Source organism: Pimephales promelas, chromosome 19 (genome assembly GCF_988280905.1).
Source record: "Pimephales promelas chromosome 19, fPimPro1.hap1.1, whole genome shotgun sequence".
Classification (NCBI taxonomy): domain Eukaryota; kingdom Metazoa; phylum Chordata; class Actinopteri; order Cypriniformes; family Leuciscidae; genus Pimephales; species Pimephales promelas.
Genome location: NC_142787.1, coordinates 24020852 through 24039434, shown reverse-complemented (window position 1 = coordinate 24039434; position 18583 = coordinate 24020852). Strand labels below are relative to the sequence as shown.

The 18583-nt window shown below is 37.3% G+C and overlaps 2 protein-coding genes across 2 annotated transcripts; both read left to right on the top strand.

The window, feature by feature from the left end:
- The first annotated feature begins 1037 nt into the window (after window positions 1-1037).
- On the top strand, window positions 1038-8192 carry zw10 (zw10 kinetochore protein). The gene is made up of 16 exons (XM_039693702.2): window positions 1038-1308; window positions 2135-2269; window positions 2379-2480; window positions 2685-2762; window positions 2982-3141; window positions 3464-3619; window positions 3953-4147; window positions 4943-5079; window positions 5155-5337; window positions 5413-5651; window positions 5750-5821; window positions 5901-6064; window positions 7089-7219; window positions 7344-7475; window positions 7555-7757; window positions 7943-8192. The coding sequence occupies exons 1-16, from the start codon at window positions 1204-1206 to the stop codon at window positions 8064-8066; spliced, it is 2316 nt and encodes a 771-aa protein (XP_039549636.2). The 5' UTR covers window positions 1038-1203; the 3' UTR covers window positions 8067-8192.
- Window positions 8193-8899: 707 nt separating this feature from the next.
- Window positions 8900-17404, top strand: dlat (dihydrolipoamide S-acetyltransferase (E2 component of pyruvate dehydrogenase complex)). The gene is made up of 14 exons (XM_039693705.2): window positions 8900-9355; window positions 10103-10204; window positions 10401-10525; window positions 10811-10958; window positions 11098-11224; window positions 11861-12036; window positions 14019-14169; window positions 14265-14332; window positions 14972-15094; window positions 15209-15316; window positions 15409-15527; window positions 15660-15822; window positions 16523-16659; window positions 16754-17404. The coding sequence occupies exons 1-14, from the start codon at window positions 9074-9076 to the stop codon at window positions 16881-16883; spliced, it is 1959 nt and encodes a 652-aa protein (XP_039549639.2). The 5' UTR covers window positions 8900-9073; the 3' UTR covers window positions 16884-17404.
- Window positions 17405-18583: the final 1179 nt, after the last annotated feature.

Below are 18583 nucleotides of genomic sequence, written 5' to 3'. Positions count from 1 at the left end.
TTTCGATTTAATAATCTGGCCCTGGAATGAAACTAATTGCATAGTCCTGGGTTAAAGAGTTATTCCATTCAATCAACAGACAAACCTATATTGTGATGAAAGCCAAGATATTACATGTCATAAACTCTAAATAGTTATACACAATTTTTAATAGAGATTTGGAGCCAGGTCGGCAAAAAGACTTTAGAAATATTGCAGCATTATGGGTTTATTTACACATAAATTGGTTGGTCTATTAGTAAAATACATTGACATTAGCAATCTTTGTTGCATTACATGCTAATGGTGGGGGGAACACTTGTTTTTTGCATCCCTAGCTCAAGAAGTAGGCTATTAAAGATCTCTTAATATTGTTTTAGATTCTGTTTTTTAACAGACTTTCATTTTAGAATCTCAATTTTTATGTTTCATTTCGAGAGATAAGGAGATTTTAATGTGGCTCCATGAGTAAATTGGTGAATTGTACACATTTTCATTGGTCCAAAACCAAATGTGGGTCACTTTGCATACAGCTAGTACATTTTTCATGTAGCTAAAGAAAAATATCAAAGAATGAATCATGAAACGTTGTCAGCGAATAAAGGGGCAGGCTCAAGCCAAATTAACTCTGATGATGTCTAAATGTCTTTGTTATATATCCCAGAAGGCAAGTTGGTCTTATGTTAACAGTTGCACACATAGCTGTCACCAAATCCAGCAGGGCAGCCTTGATTACCAAAATCTGTTCCTCCCTCTATTTCATACAAAATGTATGTTACCCAAATACACTCTGGGGATACTTAAACTTCATTATATTTTATATAACAAATTCGTATACTTTTGTATATTTGAGAAAGCATTTTGGCATTTTTGGACATTAGGTTTTTATAACATTAGGTGCTTTTCTAAAAGTTTTCTTCAGACTTAAATCGAAAATGTAATTATTACGAAAACTGATATAAAACAATACAATTACGTTTGACGCGTAATCTATAACCTCCTCTGATGAAATTATCTAATTGCCATATTTTAAAAGTCTTTGCACTTCCAAAGTAACCGCGTCTTTTTAAATCAACGACAGCTTTTTTTTTTTTTTTTCATCCAACAGTCAGACAGACTCCCAGCATCCTTTGCGCGCGGAATGGCGGGTAGTGGTATGAAGTGGTAAACTATTCTGCTCTTTCGCCCCCTTCTTTTACTGTCTGGTTCACCCGCCTGCCCGTAATGTCGTCGTTTGTGACAGAAGTGCTCGCCAGCTCAGGTAAACTGGAGAAGGATGACCTCGCCTGCAAAATCTCCAAACTGTCACGGAAAGTGGAAGAAACTAAGGTAACGTTAAACATTGGGGTCAGCTAACCAGCTGTCAACCCCGAATTTAACTTATAAAATACCCGAATATAACATGTATATAATGTAACCCGAGTTAACGACGATAAAAATGAATCAATGATAAGTTGATTTGCTCTGTATATTTGCATATCTGTGGTAACGTCAAGTTAACTCATGCTAGCATAACGTTACATTGACCGTTAACCAAAGCTTTTGAAGTGCGACTAAGTTACCGCATTTCTCCTGATGAAGTCTTTTAAGAATAATAAACATTTAATAAAAATTGTTGTACAATGAACGCAGTGTTCATTCGTGTTTATTAGTAAATAGACGTTACTGATGTGACTTTGGTAGGCTGACGTGTCATGCTGCTGATATCATTGCCTGTCGGTGCCAGTCTGAGCTCTGACTTCAGACAAACTGATGTAATGTTATTTACTCCAATTTACGCAACTGTGTTCTTTTCTGGTCTTGAGATATTATTGGCAGATCATATCTGCCAGGGTTTTGATTTCTTGCAATCAGACTTGCTTTTTTGTGTTTCATTCTTGTTTTTGTGTTGGGACATACGATATAAGTCTCTAAGATTATCTTGCATTCAGTGTTTTTTACCCTGTAATGTAATTAATAAGCAAATAAATGTCAAATGTCTTATGCTTCATATTTGTTATATGAATTGGTGAAATCCAGTTGTTTTCCCATGTTATAGTGAAGAAGTGTAACACTGGTCTCCATCTACTTCCAAACCTGTATGCATTTAAGTTTTTATTTAGTAGCATTGTGTTTCGGTGTAAGTATTTAACGTTAACCCTCTATTTCCATACAGGAAGAGGTTACAGACATGATAAATAAAAAATATATTGAGTTTATACCCAGTATGGAGGGGGCAGAGGAGCTTTTGGACCAGGTTGAATCAGTTTCCAAAGACATTGATTTATTGAAAAGCTGCATTGAGAACGAGGTACTTTATTTCACTATTAATAAACAATTACAGTTCAATTTCTAGTAAAAAAAAAAAAGAGTGACTTTTGTAGTAGTTAAACATGTCAACTAAGTGTTTGCATTTACAGGTTCAGCAGAACCTACATGATGCTGTTACAGAGTATGCCAAGCTTAAACAGCAACTAGAGAAAAACACTGCCGTAATAAACCTGCTCCAGCATCTCCAAGAGGTAATTCTGCTGGGATTTTGTGTGTGCTTAGAGGATTTTCTAACCATAAAGCTAGATTTATGTCTTAAAGAATGTGCAGTGTGGCTTGTGATGTAAATGATTATGTGAAAAAAGCTCACAGTAATTTGCTTGTTTACTTCAGTTCAGGCACATGTTTTGTATAACAGGAACATTTCTCTCATTATTTTTAATATGCTCTTTAAGTTTGACACAGCAGTAGAGGAGTATCACAGGGCCTTGCAGGAAAAGAATTATGTGGTTGCAGCCAAGCAGCATGGAACAGTAAGTTCAACCTTCAACAATAAATTCACATTGCCAGTTTGTGAATTTAACAAGTCTATTCAATTATAAACCAAATTTGTCTGAATAATTTGATTTGTTTATTGGCCTATCAGGTTACAAATTTGATTAACATTTAGTCAATTAACAGCCTTATGAATTACTGTGCAAAAACGTACTGTGCTAAGTGCTTAATTACATATTTCTACTTGTGTTATACAGGCACGAGCAAGTGTTGATGCCCTGAAAGCTTGGAAAGACACTGAGTTACCTTTAGTTCGGGCCCTCAGCTCAGAGATCACAATACAGAGAGAGAATCTCATCTACCACCTTGGAGAAGAGTGGCAGAAACTGGCTGTCTGGAAACTTCCTTCCACTAAAAGTACAATTTTAATTTGATCTTTCAATGGAATATCAGATTTCCTCAATCGTTTAGTCAGCTTAAACCCGCCTATTTCTTAACATTGACCACAAGCTCGCAATCAGATCTGCCGCCACACAATAAACAACCGATGGAAAGAACGTCCCCGTCTTTCTTTTTCAATAATCTGTTTCACTCAGTCTGTTTTATCCCAATTTTAATCAGAGACTTTCTCTGTGTCTCAGATACATATTGGTGGTATCGTAGTAGAGAAGTGATTTTTTTGAAAACATTCTGACTTGGTTTGCTGGTCTGATTTGTTTTTTTGATCTCCATTTTTTAGCTGAGCTCACTAGCGTGAAATCTTTCCTGAAGACAGCGCTTCATTTGAACAGAGGAGGATCTAAGGTGGACGAGTCTGTCCCACATGCTCTTCTCCCTAGCATTCTCCAGGCCCTCTCCATTCAAGGAGAGCTTCATAAAAAGATTAAACTGTTTGGTAATTCAATTCACATTTAGATGTATAGCTCTTTTCACAAAACATGGTGTCAAGCAGCAAATACAGAAAATGCATTCTGTACTACATTACAATTTAGAGTATTCTGTTATCAGAGGTAACTATGTCCAAAAACATATACACATCATGCAGTTAGCTAACAATGTATTAATTTAAGGCATAAACAATGAGTTAATTTTAAGTCATTATTACAAGTTGTGAACATAATAATTACAGCATGCAATATGTGGTAAGAATAAGTTTTAGTGTTACAGCCCATTAGTACCTCTGTATTGCTTTGTTTATTGACTGCCTGACTCTTTGTCAATCCTTTAGGTCAAGTGTTGTTTAAGTACATGCTGAAGCCACTAATCATATACCCCTCGTTGATGGTGGAAGTGAGCAGTCAAACAGAGCAGGGTGCAGTCCTGACCCTGCAGTGTCAGGAAACCAAAGCAGAGCATCCAGATCCCAGCCAGGTTTACAACAAAGTGCTCACCGTGCTGAAGACGCTACATGGAAACCTTTTCGGTACGTCTAAAAATCTGAAGTGGTGGCTCTGTTTATCACAGACATTGTAGTCATCACCAATTATAATGCATACACCAGGGACATAGACATCATTTCAGAAATGAGGGGGACAGAAATGTCAAGTCGAATACCAGTTTATTTTCTGACCTTTTTCTAAATGACAGGTTTTGTTTTTTCTTATCTATTGCTTTCAATTGGCTAAAAAATCAAATACCGTGCTGAATAATAACCAATAATTAGTTTTCTAGTTTTTTTTTTCCTATTTTCCCTAATGATAATTTCATGATTGGTTTAGATACTACAAACACTCGTGCATTAAGTCATCATGGATTTTGTACAATGTAAAAAACAGAATAAGTCAGAAAATATATTTGATAGTTTCTGTACTGTAATAAAGGCTATGTCAGTAAGCACAGCTTTACATCATAAAGTTCGTATAAAGATGGCGTGATTAATGTACTGATTGATGGCTCGTCACAATCATGTTTGTCTTCACACGTCAAAATGTTTCCTTTGTACATGTATGGGATTTCCATGAACACAAGTTATTATTTGTTTTGGATTTGCAATATTAAGTAACTTATATTTTTAATACATTATATTGCGTAATATAGAATTACATACTTGTTGAGTCAGGCATGAATTGCAACACTCAATTTTATACAATATGGGGTGCCTAGCCTTTCACTTTTCTACAAATGCTCTAGGGAAAAAAGGTTGAAGACCCCTACACTAGACATTGCATTTCTTTCAGAGTAGGCTGATGATGGGGTTTCTATTGTTTTCTTTCTTCAGATGTGTCTATCGATGAAAAGAAAGTGTCTGAACTTTTAGGAGACCTGATTTGGGAGGAGATGTCAGAGTGCATCATTCGTGAATGCTTGGTTCATTCCATTCCGACTAACAGTAATCAGCTGGCCGAGTATAGCGAGGTAAGATTGCAAGGGTCTGTCAGCACGACAACTGCACAGCATTCTTTGTAATGCAATATTCAATTGTGTTCTCAGGTCATTAAACAGACAGAGGATTTCGAGAGCAGTCTGAAAGAAATGGGGTACCTCGCAGGGGACTCAACGGCCCTCCTGAAATATGCCAGAAATGTCAACTGCCACTTCGCAAGCAAAAAATGCCAAGATGTCATTGTGGCTGCACGAAAACTGATGACTTCTGAGATGCACAACACAGTGAAAGTAAGACCTCTGTAAATTCTCTCATTTTAATTAAGCTTTAAAAGCTTTTTGTTGACGGCCTTTTGTGTGGTCCAGATCACTCCAGAGTATAAGCTCTTGATACCTAAACTACCGAGTCCCAGTGGAGGAGAGAAGGAGAGGAAGGAGTCGGGTAAGAAAAGTGCCCATTACGATCAGCAGAGCCTGGAAAACGAGAAGCAGTTGAGTCCCAGTACTCTTTGCCTGCCTGTGTGTCGCATTAGTGAGTCAGTGCAGCAGCTAATGGACTTGGCCATACAAACTCTGTCTGAGGCTGTGGGCAGCTCCCCCCAGTGGTATGTTGCAGGCAGCCACTACAAATAGCACAGATATGTTTTTGGGTCCACGTGTACGCTGCATTTACAGAGCTACATAAATTTGGTCTTTCTTTCAGTGCGGTCCAGCTTTTCTACACAGTTCGAAACATATTTCACCTGTTCTATGATGTTGTGCCCACATATCACAAGTGAGTTGATATATTTTTATTGCAGTATTCTTGGTATGCTGGGTTTTGTTTTTAATGTGTTGCTCTTTTTATAACTTAGGGACAATTTATTGAAGTTGCCTCACTTGGCTGCCATCCAACACAATAACTGCATGTTCATCGCTCACCAACTTTTAACCTTGGGTTTCCAGTTTAAACCTCACCTTCCTTTGAAAGATGGAGTGTCTTATTTTGTAGACTTGGTCCCAGGTTTCAGAAGACTAGGTAAGGGCGCGCTTGCATGTTTTATGATACTGTTTAGATGTTTTGGGTCCGTAAGATTAAAATAAAAATGAAATTAATACTTTTATTCAGCAAGTATACATTACAATTGATCAAAAGTGACAACAAAGATGATACAAAAGATTTCTATTTCAAATAAATGCTGTTAAACTTTCTATTCATCAAAGAATTGTAAAAAAAAATAAATAAATAAATAAATAAAATGCAATTACACAAATATGAAGCTGAACCATTTTCAACATTGATGGGTAATACTGAGATATTTTTCTTGTACAATGATTTCTAAAGGCTTGAGTAATGGCTGCTGAATTTTTTTCTTACACAGTGTTGCAGTTTATTATGAATCTATTAATTTAAATGAATGTGCACCCGTAATCTAGTCCCACCCTACTATTTTTTTTTCTCATTCCAGAAACCTTTTCAATTGGATAAAAGGGTGTGTGTTCAGCAAAGCGTTTTCCCCTGCATCTAGAGTATTCTTCCAGTTGTTTTTAATGGGAGCGTGCGTTTATAAAACGGCACTAGCACAACGAGGCTTATTTGTCTATTTCTGAAATGTTGAGTGCTCTGCTTATCACTCTTACTTTTTACCCAGCCGTCCAATCACAGAGGAGGCGGCGTGGGACAAATACCACACTGACCAACCGTCACATTCTGCTTGAACAATGTCAACACATGGCAAGAAGCATAATAACGGAACAAAATCATTTAAAACAAGAGCCAGAGCAAATACTTTACATTGCATCAACATTTTTATAGAAACAATCTGTGAAATGAGATACTAGTAATACTTACTCAGTTATTCCGTATCATAGCCAGCAAAGCATCTCAATTTAATAAAATGCTGCACTACCAAAACGCGCTCACAGCTAGGCGTTTTCAGCAGGCGAAGTCACAATAGGGAAGAAAAGATGATCGCAACTTCTATTTCATGCCAACTTAAAATAGTCATCTCATTTTTGTACACTACCATTTATTGTTTTTTTTCTTTCTGTTTTTCAACAAGGTGCTCGGTGCTTTGTGGCACAAATGAACGTTCAAAAAGCTGAGATGTTGGAGAGACTGTCCACTGCACGTAACTTCTCCAATTTGGATGATGAAGACAATTACTCTGCAGCTAGCAAGGCTATCAGACAAGTATGATCAAACAACACAAATTATTTCTGAATAGGCTTTTGCTGCTTAAATTTAGAGACCAGTATTGCCATATTTGTGCCTAGTGTACTTGTCACTGGGGTTTTATTGCTGTGGTGAATTTTAGGTAATTCATCAGCTGAGGAGGTTGGGAAAAGTTTGGCAAGATGTCTTGCCAGTAAACATATACTGCAAAGCCATTGGAACTCTCCTCAATACTGCGATATCAGAGCTGATTAATAAGATTATGATGTTGGAGGTAAGGCAATATATAATGCTGTTGTTTGTTGTTACACCACCAAACTATTTGAGGTGTTAACTAAGGGCTGTCATTCCAGGACATATCTAACGTGGACGGTGAGCGACTGCGAACACTGTGTCAAACCATTATAGAGGAAGGGCCGCTGGTTTTCAATCCATTGCCAGATGAAAACAAGAACAAAAAATACCAAGAAGAGGTTCCAGTCTATGTAAAGAAATGGATGACCTTAAAAGAGATCTCCATGGTTCTAAATGCTAATCTACAGGAGATAGTGGACAGGTCATACACGTACTTAATCTTTTAAATTTGATTCATTTTTAAGAGTCTCTCTGTATTTCTAGTTAGGTTTTTTTTGTCATTGGGAACTTTATAATTATGTATTTTGGTTATAGATTTAACGGTGCTCACATTTTAAAAAAAAAAAAAAAACGTTTTTTTTTTCTTTTCTTTTCTTTTTTTTTTAGGTGGGCCGAGGGCAAAGGACCTCTGGCAGTGGAGTTTTCATGTAATGAAATGAAGAGCCTCATTCGTGCCCTGTTCAAGAACACAGAGAGGCGAGCAGCGGCCCTCGCTAAAATCGTCAAATAGACATCCAAAAGACAAATGCACTTCCAACGCAACATAACGCTACATGGAGCTTTTCCTTACATATGTGTTCTCTATTTTTCTATTTTGCTGAAAAATGCTTTACAATAAATGCTGTTCTAAGCACTTGCCTGTTCTCCTACCTTATGTTAACAGTATATGAATTAGTACTGGAAAATACCTCAATAAACTCCAGCAATGGCACATAATCTTGTTTTAGGCTGTCTAAAGTTTTTCAGTTATTCACCCAAAAACTGTCCCATTGTTCCAAACCTGTATGACTAAAAATCTGTGGAACACAAATGAAAATATTAGGCAGAATGCTATCAACTGACAGCTTTCACTGTCATTGTATCTTTTTTTTTTTTTTTTCCATATAAGAGGATTGTGACTGAGGCTTTGATTCTGCCTTTTACATTTGTGTTCAATGGAAGATAGAAAGTCATACAGGGTTGGAACGACATGAGGGAGAATAAGTTGTATTTATAGGTAAATCAAAATTGCGTTTCGGAAGAATGTAAAGTGGTCCTTCTGGATGGATTGGATAGAAAGTGCTTGACGGCACTTTTACGTCAGCACTGATACTTTACGACACCGGCCTTGACAGTTTGGAGGTTGCCATGTTTTAGAATCTCAAACCACCATTTAAAAGAATTAATAATTGTACAACATTTTTCACTGAAACTTTGCTGGCTTCGCTAGTACATCTATTTAAAACAAAATTAGGATTGTTTTTTTTTTAAAGTATATATTTCAATATATTGTACATGATTCGATTTTAAATCTGGCAACCCTTGTGTGCGTCACCCGGAGGACGAAGCGCAGCAGGAGGAGTGTCGTAAAGTGGGATGTTTTGAGTGGGGAGGTCATTGGAAAGTGAGGTTGTTCTGTACGTTTTGGGGAGTACAGACTACTGCTGCTACCACAGGTGTCAGATATTCTGATACCAGAGTAGCCTTACTTAAATTCAGCGAAGTGTTTCGGCTTAGCACGGGGTCATCACTTTCAAAATGTTGCGTTTAGCGCTGCGAGTGCGCCCATCTGCCAGGCTTACCCGGCCCAGTGTCCTCTCGGGCCCTGCTAACGTTACTGCTGCCAGTCCTCGACCCGGCCCGGTGTCATGCCATCATCTCAAAAGATACCACTCCAACGGCCCAGCCCGGATCCGGAACTTGTGTCATGGTCGGCGTGTGTACAACAGCATCTTTAGTAACAGACCATGGGTCTTGCGAAGCCAAACGGCTAGTTTCAGTCAAAGCATGCGAGTGTACAGTCTACCACCCCATCAGAGGGTAAGTTAAGCTAGCTATAATGTTATGTGCTTCCAAAAACGTGATTTGGAACACAATAGATGTTAGGGACTCACAGCCTCAATCAACCTTCACTATAGTATCACTGCGTCTTTCTACATAATGGAAGTGAACTGTGACGTTGTGACTATGACATCTGTCATCTCTTTCTGTGATTCACAGAAGAAATAATCTCATGCGGTTTCGGAAAAACAACATTAGAGAGAGTAAAAGTTGACAAAAATATATGCGTATTTGGATGAACTGTCTCTTTAAGAACTGCTATATTGCAATACTGCGTTTCTTCTGCTGGTGTCACCTTCAAGATGCTCAGTCTAGAAGTGTATGTGTCATGAATTCTGTGGGCTGCCAGAGGTCCATCAATGTTTTCATGCCTGTACGAAACATACTGTCACTGGAGACAGCATAACATTTTCTCAAACTGCTTAACATAATCTAAATATTTAGCCTCAAAACATAAAACTGTCAACAGTCACAAACTTATTGTGCTTTTCCATGCCTATTATAAGAAGTTTCGAGCCAACCAATTTATTAGTCCAATCTCTATTATATAAGTTAAAGTGAAAAATACTTAAGATAGTACTTTATAGTGCAATAGTCAGGTGTCCTTTGTAGCTTTAGAAATCTAAAAGCAACAAAACCACTTAACAACCATTTCAATGCAGATTTGATAGTCATTCATGCCAAATTCTTACAGCTTTCTGTTTAACCTAATTCATTCTATTACAGGTGGAACTGCCTGCTTTGTCCCCCACTATGCAGATGGGCACTATTGCACGCTGGGAAAAGAAAGAAGGTGACAAAATTAATGAGGGAGATCTGATTGCTGAGGTGAGGCATATTTGGGGTTTTACCACCAAGAAGCCACTTGATTGTTTAATTTTATTGTAGATAAAAAATATTAAACTAAATAATTCCTTAGGACAGCTTAGATTAGAATGTCTGTCAACCGATCCGAAACAGGCTTTCACCAGCCCCATGTTATAATTCTGATCTAATCCTAATTCTTCTGTTTTGATTTGGTCAGGTTGAAACAGACAAGGCTACAGTAGGATTTGAACTATTGGAGGAGTGCTACCTAGCCAAGATCTTGGTTTCTGAGGGTACAAGAGATGTGCCCATTGGAGCTGTCATTTGTATTACTGTTGACAAGTAAGCACAGTTTGTATCTGCAATGCCAAGATACAGAGCATAAATAAAATGTATGTCCTTAAAAGCATAAAAGAGTTATGTTGTAGGACAGATAAATGGTGCATCCAAAGAAGGGCCTATGTGATGTTCCTAAATTATACTATCTTGATCTTGGCTTTTGATAAAAGCTTAAATTTGCATGTTTGATACATGTGTTGACAATTCAGTATTGTGTGATTTGATATGTATGATGTTGTGGACTTGTTTTTCCCACTTAATTTACATAATTTGTCTTTTGACCTTTAGTCCTGCCCTCATCCCTGCATTTAAGGACTTTACAATGGATAAAATGTCTAGCTCCGCCCCTGCTGCTGCCCCTCCCCCTCCAGCAGCGCCCACTGCTGCTCCTGCTGCACCACAAGTTCCTGGGAGCTCCTACCCACCTCATATGAAGGTAGGATGAGATGTTGACCAAATATTAAAGTGACTACAAACAAATTCAGAAGTGAAAGCATTTGGGATACTGGCCGATCTAACCATAAGCAAGCATATTATTGCATGGCGTCATTAACTTGCTGCCTTGCTTTCTTTAGGTTCTTCTCCCAGCTCTCTCTCCCACCATGACTATGGGCACAGTGCAGCGCTGGGAGAAGAAGGTGGGTGAGAAGCTGAGTGAGGGAGACCTGCTGGCTGAAATTGAGACTGATAAGGCAACAATCGGTAAATTGTCTACTATTTTGACTTTAAGTATGATAATTCAACAGTAATAGTTAGATCCCTGTCCACATAAACACCTTAAACATATTGATAACATCATTTCTTATGAGGTGGAAAAAATTGTCAATGCCCAAAACCCATTGGTTCCACTCAATGGTGCTTAAATAAGACCTGTTTACACCTTAACACTTGTCAAAACTGTTCCATTTACACTTGTGTCTCCACAAAACTAATATATATATATATATATATATATATATATATATCTTCAATTCTCAAGCTATATGCAAATTTAACAGTTTACATTGACAAAAACAGCAGATATGAGCTGCGTTTTATATATCATCAGCTAATTTCAAGATCAGAGACCACAATAATTCCACTATGAAGATGATTTCTGATGGATCATGTGACACTGAAGACTAGAGTAATGATGCTGAAAATTCAGCTTTGCCATATCAGAAGTAATTACATTTTAAAATTGTTGAAATGCAGATATGTTACATTGTGAACATTTGATTGGGCATATGCACATACAAATGTATATGCATAGACACGATTTTAAGAAGTTTGCTTGTGCGTATGATGAGCGATTAATATATGCATTAACACTTAGTAAATCCTTCCTGTGGTTTTCAGGTTTTGAGGTACAAGAGGAGGGCTACATGGCCAAAATAATGGTTGCTGAGGGCACCAGAGACGTTCCTCTCGGCACTCCTCTCTGCATCATTGTGGAAAAGGAATCTGACATTAGCGCATTTGCAGACTATGTAGAGACCGGTGTGGCTGCAAGCCCGCCTCCTGCTCCCGCGCCGGTAAAGAGCTCCGTCATTTCTACAAGATCTGGGGCCTCATGTATAAACGTTGCGTACGCACAAAATGGGCATAGAAATATGCGTACGCATTTTTCCACGTGCACATCGGGATTTATAAAAAATAAACTTGGCGTAAATAAGTGCGCACCGTAAGGATGCTCTTGACCGTGCGTACGCACTCTTTTAGAAGATTATGGGTTTTGGCGACACCGATGGTGAGCTGGAGTCAAATGTCTTTTTGCTTACTATTAGACAGAGAATCTAAAGAAAATTATACATCTACAGAAAGATAATACAAATATAATCTCACAAACCTATCATCACTTGAAGCAAACATCCATCCCTTCTTAAATGACCGCGCCAGCACGCGCGTTGGGCCGTTTGGTGAAACTGACGCACATATAGCCTATAGCCTAATCTAACGGCAGATGGAGTAAAACCGTAAATCTTCATTATGAGTCCAAATCATAAATACAGTCCATATTCACAATAATAGTTTAAATAAATAAGAGAACGGTACTATGTTTTACTTCTGATATAAACATTTAGATTAAATATGCCATTCTCATTAATGGAGTTAAACTCTTAAACTACATGAAATCATTACTGAGAAGTTACAATATATATATATATATATATATATATATATATATATATATATTCAATAAATAGAAATAGACCTATTTGTTGTGGATACATTGCTTTTGAACACTTTTCTTCTGGCATGCTGTGTTTTAATGTTTTAACTAGAGATTGTCTGAGAAAACTGTTTCGTGCAAATAATGCACAACCATGTCTATCTCTTCCATTAAAATCTCTTCCATTATCCATTAAAATATAAATCAATTAAAAATACTATTTGGCCAGTGGAAAAGATTGAGAAAAACTTTCTCTGAAATGTATTTAACACTATTTGATTTATTCATTCAAAAACAAGGCAAGGACATAGGCTACAAATTATCTACAAATTGTTTGTTATTACAAACATTACAAATGTTTACAATGTTTGTAATAATGTGACGGCACATCCGCATTTCATATTTTCCTAACGTCTTGTACCGTTAAACTTGGTATCACGTGGATGAATAATCATATGCAAATGATATGCAGATGAGGATATGCATAGTAAAACTAGGCGTTGTAATCTCCATATATGGTTATTTCGGGGAGGAGACGCACGGGCGCATAATCTCCCGCTGACTGGGTTTTATAAAGTGAATTCTGCGCAGGTTCTGGCGTACGAACGGTTTTATAAATCTGAAAACTTTTGTGCGTACGCAAATTCTGCCTTATGTGCGTACGCACACTTTAAGGATGAAATCTACGCAAAGTTTTATGCATGAGGCCCCTGTTGTTTATTTGTGTCTGCTGTTTAAAGCCATTATGAATAATTATGCACACTTAACCTGATTGTTTTGGTGATCAGCAGTCATTTATTAAGAGCAATCATTGATTAACCTCATGTCAGTATACTTTTTGTGTATTACCTAAAGGCCGTCGTGATGAAAATCAAGGTCGTGTTTTTACTGCCATCATTATATCAAGTTTCATGCCATGACTGAAAGTGAAAGGTCACTTTGCAATATTTGTAGTGTTTTGCAATACTGTAATCACACCATGCCAATTTTGTGGGTGTGGCCATCAAGAATAGACTACAACACGTTACTGTAGGTTGTGGTGCACATGATATGTTCTGACAAGATATTAAGATTGTTAAAAAAAGTGCTAATTTTTGTACAAACATTGGCACATGCATTTGTGTTTCTCAACAGAATTGTGAGCTAAGTTGATCGTAGAGATCATCGGTGGCTTACAACTTAAGATGCTTCTGGGAACTGCAGCCCAGAACATTTTTTAGAAGCGTAACATCTTCTAATCCAAATTTGAAGAAGTTAATGATTTAAATCTTTAACCTAACTATAAAGAAATAATTTTAATATGTGTATTGCATATATGACTTTTAATTGTAGCTAAATTTTCAGGTGGCCACCCCACCTCCAGCAGCCGCTCCCGCCCCAGCTCCTGTCGCTGCTCCAGCCGCCCCTGCAGCTCCTAGGAAGGGTAGGGTGTTTGCCAGCCCTTTAGCCAAGAAACTGGCTGCCGAAAAGGGAATCAACATCGCCCAAGTCACAGGTAGTAGAGCTTTGATGCTGTCTGTTAGCTCATTTCATTTGCATGGGTGATGTCACTCACAGTGAACTAGGAATATGCTACTGCTTTGTCAATAGGAACTGGACCAGATGGCAGAGTCACCAGGAAAGATATCGACAGCTTCGTCCCACCTAAGCCCACTCCTGTAAGTCATTCAATTTCTTTTAAGAAAGCCCAGATAGAATATGTGCCATAATGCTACACAAATTTCCACAGAATTCCTGCCATTTCAATCTTCTTAAAGGGATACTCCACTTTTTTTTGGAAATAGGCTCATTTTACAATTCTCCCAGAGTTAAACAGTTGAGGGTTTTTTTACCGTTTTCGAATCCATTAAGCCGATTTTCTGATATTTAGAAGAATATCAGTAACCTATTTCAGTAAAATATGATGTATATCAGTAATATGAGCCTATTTCCAAAAAAAGTGGAGTATCCCTTTAAAACCTTTCAACAGTGTTAACATTAACTAAATCTATTAAAAACTGTTTTTCTCTAGACGAAAATTAGAATAGTTGCTATAACTGGAAATAAGTAAATAACTTAATTAAACCTAAATATGTTGGTGATGGCACAGTGTATAAGACGCATCCCTTTGGTGTGAGAGACCCGGGTTTGAATCCACTGTGAGACATCAATGTGTCCCTGAGCAAGACACTTAACCCCTAGTTGCTCTAGAGGTGTGCAACCTCTGACATATACAGCAATTTTAAGTCACTTTGGATAAAAGCGTCAGCGAAATGAATAAATGTAAATAACATATATAATTGTTTTCATACCACCAGGCCCCAGCCGCTGCACCTTCCCCTGCTGCACCCGCACCCACACCCAGCCCTCCAGCCGCCCCTGCTTTTGCTGCTGTTCCTACAGGAACCTTCACCGACATCCCCATCAGCAACATCCGCAAAGTGAGTCCACTGACCTCAGAAGACGCTTTATATTCTTTAGGTATACATGAAGACTTTTCTGTTACCCATAATACTCTGTTTCCCTGCCTGTCTCTTTACTGCTGTGCTATCTAGGTGATCGCCCAGAGGTTGATGCAGTCAAAACAGACTATTCCTCACTATTATTTGTCTATTGATGTCAACATGGACCAAGTTCTTGAACTCAGGAAAGAGCTCAATGCTGTGAGTGAACTCATTTCCCGTGGCTGTAACATGACGATAAGCTCCACTTTACAGTAGTCCTGATTTAAATGGTACCTTTCCCTCATGATCAGGAGGTGAAAGCTGATAACATCAAACTCTCGGTCAACGACTTCATCATCAAGGCCTCGGCTCTAGCCTGTTTAAAGGTCCCAGAGGCCAACTCCTCCTGGATGGACACAGTTATCAGACAGTGAGTGGACTCCCACTGTGCACTTCTGATGGCAGCAGTATTTTCTCACATATAAGTAAATGTTAAGTAACTGATGTGACGTTTTAATGAAAGTGAATCCGAATTAATCAAGCACTTTTTCTCTCCGGACAGAAATCACGTGGTGGATGTTAGTGTCGCAGTCAGTACACCTGTGGGTCTAATCACTCCCATTGTATTTAATGCTCATATTAAGGGCCTTGCGACTATTAGCAAAGACGTAGGCTCATTAGCTGCTAAAGCACGAGATGGTAAACTACAGCCTCATGAATTCCAGGTGAGTACTTTAGGTGCTTCATGTGGATATCAGAAATATGTATACTGTATATATGGTAACATTTTAGAAAAGGTTTCATTTGTTAACATTAGGTAATGTATTCACGAATAAGAACTAAACGCAATGCATTTGTTACTGTATTTGTTCACGTTAGTTCATAAAAATCCAGCTGTTTATGTTTGTTCACAATACACTAATGTTAACAAATACAACCGTTGATTTAGAAAAAAAGTGTTAGTTTTTTTTTATCCTAGTGAGTGTGTGTATATGTATGTTTATATGCATATAAATAAAATAATATAAAAATACTAGGGTTGTTCAAAAATTAATTGCGATTTAATCGCATCCAAAATAAAAGTCTGTGTTTACATAATATATTTGTGTGTACTGTATATAATTATTTTGTATTTATAAATACCTATGCATGCATGTATATATTTAAGAATTATTTGCGCTTAAATTCTGTATATGTATATAAATACATAATCTATATTATATAAATGTAAATATCTTATATATGAATAACACAATTTCTTAAATATATACATGCATGTGTGTGTATTTATATATACAAAATAATATATACAGCACACACAAATATATTATGTAAACACAGACTTTTATTTTGGATGCGATTAATCGCAATTAATTTTTGCACAGCCCTAAAAAATACATTACATAAACACTCTTGGTTTTCTAGGGTGGCACCTTCACCATTTCGAATCTGGGCATGTATGGCATCAAGAATTTTTCAGCAATCATTAACCCTCCTCAAGCCTGCATTCTGGCTGTGGGTGGCTCAGAAAAGAGACTGTTGCCTGCAGACAACGAAAAAGGGTGAGCAAGGACCTCAATTTGCCATCACTCCACATCCTCACAAATATAGATGAAGCTCTTAAAATAGTTCCTGCATTTTCTGTGTGTCTTGCAGGTTTGACGTGGCTAGCATGATGTCTGTGACACTGAGCTGTGATCACCGGGTAGTAGACGGTGCTGTCGGTGCACAGTGGCTGGCTGAGTTCCGCAAGTTCCTGGAGAAACCGTTCACCATGCTCCTGTGAGCAAGCAGTTTAAAACAGTGGACTTTAAGATTTGGAGAGGTCTCTTTCATTGGTTATAGGCTCTCCCTGGGAAATATAACAGGTTGTTCTCTCTCTTTTTTATTTTCTTTCTTACCCACATACTCCCTTTCATATACTGTACATCACATTGCTTCCTAAAGCCTGAAGTAACCTCTCAACCCAAGTCATTGTTAAGGTCATTTTCTGGAATTTCAGAAGATATTGCTAGACAAGGGTTTGTATTTTCCTTCAGGATGTTGTTACAAACACCGCAAGTCTGTTTGCCACTAGATCAAAGATTAATGTCTGTGTCCTATCTAAGTCTCATGGTCCGTACCTGACACATTCATTGGCACATTATGAGTTTTCTTTCTACACGAGAAAGAATGTGATGAAATCTAGAGATGTGTGTGCCAAATATTACCTGGCTACATTTGGAATTTATGAAAAATGATTCAGTGCAAATGTTTATTTTCTGTATTATTGCATAGTAGAAATACATTTGTTCTGTCACTCCCTGAGCTAAATGTCTATTGTATACATTATGTGTTATTTGCTGAGACTTTGATGGTCTTAGTATGGGTGCAGGGTTTTGATATAGGAAATTTTATTTATTACATCTCTCACTCCAGACAATGCACGTTAGTGCCTTTGCTCCTGTTTATAGCGCCTGGGGTTTTCTTTTTAAACAGCAATATTTCAAGTCATTCTTTAATGAATAACGCACAATTCATGGGGTGAACTGCTGTTTTAAATAAACCCGTGGAGAAACAGAAGAAAGGTTCCTACTTGGAATAAAACACTAGACTGGATATACATAGAATGGTTAATTGATGCTGTTTTTGGCATTCATTTGGTGCCATTCGGTCAACAGTGAGTCAGATGTATTTTTTTCATAAGGGACAAAAATATGACCAATATTATATCAATATTTAATTTGAATGACAATAATTTAAAATGAGAGAGAATAAACAAAATAGAAACTCAAATATGATATACTGTCAATTTTTTATACATATCAATACATTTGTACACATTTCTAATAATCACTTAATTTAATAGAAATAATACACGATTCCATAAAGTCTTAATGACTTTTCTTATGTTCTGATGGTGACCACTGTTGTTTTCTTAACTGAAAAACTAACTTAGATACATGGATAATATTAATGTAAAACAAAAAGGTGTTTCATGGTCTCATGATTTGTGTAAAAACGAATTGGAAAATTAGGCAATGACTCAGTCAAATTTAACTTGCTGTTAATTTATCTTCATTTTTTATTGTGAATTTTGAACGAAACAGCATTCATTTTAGGCATGTATATATATGCATTTATCTAATACGTTTTTCATGATGAAATATAATGGTTAAAACATAATGACCAGGTTTCACAGGCAGGACTTAAGTTAAGCCAGGAGTATGGCTTAGTTAAATTAGGACATTGAAGTATAGATTGTATTAGCGAGCGTGCCTTTAAATATTATTTTTTTAACATCGATGGCAGTGTCAGTCCATGTTGAATTTAGAACAGCTCAAACATGCATAGTTTGAGACGTCTGTAAAACTGGATAAATGTATCTTTAAAAAAGAAAGAAAGATTTGTTGATGTCATTACCATAGATATCTTGTTTATGCTATGGTCATTACCATAGACAGTAAAAGAAAGGTCATTACAATGGTCAGTGCTGTTTACTATGCG

Coding starts and splice junctions, on each gene's coding strand:
- dlat (XM_039693705.2), top strand. CDS start 9,074: ATGTTGCGTTTAGCGCTGCGAGTGCGCCCATCTGCCAGGCTTACCCGG. Junction 15,823..16,522: donor TACAGCCTCATGAATTCCAG/GTGAGTACTTTA, acceptor TTGGTTTTCTAG/GGTGGCACCTTCACCATTTC. Junction 16,660..16,753: donor CCTGCAGACAACGAAAAAGG/GTGAGCAAGGAC, acceptor TGTGTCTTGCAG/GTTTGACGTGGCTAGCATGA.
- zw10 (XM_039693702.2), top strand. CDS start 1,204: ATGTCGTCGTTTGTGACAGAAGTGCTCGCCAGCTCAGGTAAACTGGAG. Junction 2,270..2,378: donor AAAGCTGCATTGAGAACGAG/GTACTTTATTTC, acceptor TTGCATTTACAG/GTTCAGCAGAACCTACATGA. Junction 7,220..7,343: donor CTAGCAAGGCTATCAGACAA/GTATGATCAAAC, acceptor GGTGAATTTTAG/GTAATTCATCAGCTGAGGAG.